General features: G+C 35.9%; 1 protein-coding gene across 1 annotated transcript; it reads left to right on the top strand.

Moving 5' to 3' along the window:
- Nucleotides 1-351: 351 nt before the first annotated feature.
- Nucleotides 352-2,944, top strand: LOC125179459 (stearoyl-CoA desaturase-like; the record flags this gene model as incomplete). The annotated part of the gene is made up of 2 exons (XM_047885368.1): nt 352-576; nt 2,286-2,944. Coding segments are annotated over exons 1-2 (884 nt in total), but the record flags the coding sequence as incomplete, so codon positions are not given.
- Nucleotides 2,945-2,958: the final 14 nt, after the last annotated feature.

The raw sequence follows: 2,958 nt of genomic DNA, 5'->3' as shown, positions 1-2,958 counted from the left end.
CAGTCTTCAAATTGAATTTTCTCACTTTTAATCTTTTACGGCTCTTTTCGGCGTTTTCAATGAATCGAACTTAATTTTTCGTAAGCCTGGGATGATTGAAAATTGAAATTCAGGTTTCCGAATGATATTTTAATGACGTTTCATATGTATAAACATTCAGCATTAAGGTACAAGACGCATTGAGTGATGTAATTTGGATGGACATAAGTACAAAATCATGTAAAAAAGATAATGGTCGAAAATTGGAGCCCAAAAATTATTGCGGAAACCAACTCAAATTCTGACAAATTCGGTATATTGTATTGTATCTGTATTTTTATATTGTATCTGATGACGATCTGTAATTTAATGATGTATCTGATGATTTTTATGTTGTATCTGTGCAAAAAAAATAAGGTCGCCCTCATCGCCATTGGTCGAGTAACCACTGACCGCACCAACAGGCGCTCCAGTAACGCACCGCGTGTCCTGCGGTCCGTGACTGATCATCCCATTGTCAAGGCCGGGTATAAATACCGGGGTCAGACGAGCAGATCTTCACTTGTGTCCTCACGGGCCTGCAGTGCGGATCTCCTGGTGAGTGTGTAGTGCGGACGTCTGGAGGCTTCGGTGAAGGAAATAATATAAGCTTAACTTGCGTGCTGTCCAGCGTGTGGTGTTCTAGCACACGCAGCACATTCTTTATTTTTGATAAATAATGATTTTAAAAATGAGTTGAGAACTTTTTAAAGTTGATTTATAATTATTTGTAGATTGTGAAGAGAACTTGAGCACACTCAGTAATTGGTGTTCTGATATATATAAACTGTTAATGAAAATTGAGCATACTTAGAGCTTAATTTATAGATATCTGTTAATTTAAGAATATATGTAGAATACGAACATGAGAAGCGTATGTTTTAGGTCGATTCAAGAATATATGTTGAATTAGTGACCATGTTGAAAGCACCAAGAAATATTATGAAGCTTTTAAAGGTAGTCTAAAGGGAGGTTCTTTTTAAGGGGATCGTCTGGGTAAAAAAATCTGTTAATTTCGCTTTTCCGTTGTCTTGGCTCATTTTTCAGCCGCTGAAAAGGCGCGTCTAACGCAGCGAACCGCATTTATGTGCGTGTTCTAGTTTTTGCGTAAGGCCATTTCAAAAATATTTAACGAGAACATTTTTTAACAATATGTACAAAGATTTCTTTAAATTAAATCAGTATTTATGGATCATTATTCTCGTCAATTCGTTAATTGCAAAGTATTTTCACTCGTTTAAAAGCTACAAACAGGACGCGTTCAACAAAGCTAATACCATATATGTACATGCAATAATTTTTGCGTAAGACTTTTTTGAACCAGTTTATAACAATAATTACAAATTTTCATTTAAAAAATTGTATTTATATATCATTATTCGCGTTAACTACAAAATGTTTGAACTCGCTCGAAAGAAATAACAGAGATGCACGCTTAAAAAAGCACATACCACGGATGTACATGCAATGCTTTTTTGCTTCAGGCCGTTTTGAACTTATATATATATATGAACATTTTATATTTATGTATATAAAATTCTGATAAAAGACACATTTATAGCTTATTATTTATGTTAAACTGGACAAGAATAAATCTAAAGACGCGTACTGGTACCCTAAATGTAACTAATTGGCAATTGGATAGCTTGGACTACTATATCAAGAATTGTTTCCACTTATTCTTCCATTTTTTCAACAAATTTTACTTATTTGGCTCCCCTGAACAATTAAAATTTCCAAATTACTCCATCTTAAAAATCTATAGGTGATTTTCAAGCTACAACATTGAGAGATATGCCATACGATTCGTAAAAAAATATCTAGCGATTCACAGATTATATTTTTTTGGTTTTCTATTTAGTTTGGATTATAAATATTGAAAAAACGGAAGAGGGGAGCGGGAAAAATGAAGAAAAAATCTGAAAAAACATATTAAAAAATTGAAAAAATTATCGATCTATAGCTAGATATTGTCTTTATGAATCGAATGATATGTGTCTCGATGATGTAGCACGTTAATTGAATGAGATAGATTTTAACGCTACCAAAATGTTTGCCGTTTTCTATGAATTTCACGTTTTATCTAATTTTTCGAAAAATTTACATGAACAAAAAAGTTATTAATTTCTGTTTTACACATGTGTAACAAGTTTCAAAATGATCCGTCCGTAAATGATTTTTTTTACCCAGACGCTCCCCATAACTTCTGTGTGAAATACTAATGTAAGTTTGATTCAGATCATTAACAATATTTGCTTTCATTCCAGGTGATCTGCTTTTCATCATTCATATTTCCTTCAGTTCATCTCATTGAAGATCTCGTAAACTCAAGCGCTATATTAACTTCAGCAAGAAAAGTCATGGACAACGCTGAGGATTTCTCAACGTCAACACAACTGAGTAGTAAAAATACCAGGGGTATCCGTGATCCCATTTACGTCAACGAAGAGCACGACAGCGACCATGAAGATAATCATGAACACCACCATCATCATGATGAAGACGATGAATACATCTATAAGTTCTCAATAAAACAAATGTATATTGATACCATGAACCTTGACTGGTCCAAGGTCATATGGAACATGGTCATTTGTGATGCGGCTCTGCATTTACTGGCACTGGGGGGCTTGTATTTATGTATAATGGGTCAGATTAGGGGGAATAGTATTTTATTTACTGTAGTCTCAGCCATTATATCTGGACTGGGAGTGACGATGGGAGTTCACCGACTCTGGGCCCACCGCTCCTACAAAGCCGTGTTTGCCGTCCGGCTCGTCCTCATGTGCCTGCACTGCGTTGCGTTCCAGCACAGCATTTTCTCATGGAGTGTGAACCACCGCGTGCACCACAAGTGGCCTGACACCGACAGGGACTTGACAAACTCCAGAAGAGGGTTCTTCTTCGCGCACATGGGCTGGAGAATGTACGAAACGCACG

The sequence above is a fragment of the Hyalella azteca genome, unplaced genomic scaffold, assembly GCF_000764305.2.
Source record: "Hyalella azteca isolate HAZT.00-mixed unplaced genomic scaffold, Hazt_2.0.2 contig17694, whole genome shotgun sequence".
In the NCBI taxonomy this organism is placed as follows: domain Eukaryota; kingdom Metazoa; phylum Arthropoda; class Malacostraca; order Amphipoda; family Hyalellidae; genus Hyalella; species Hyalella azteca.
The sequence above is the reverse complement of the archived record's forward strand: the minus strand, read 5'-3'. Positions and strand labels throughout refer to the sequence as shown.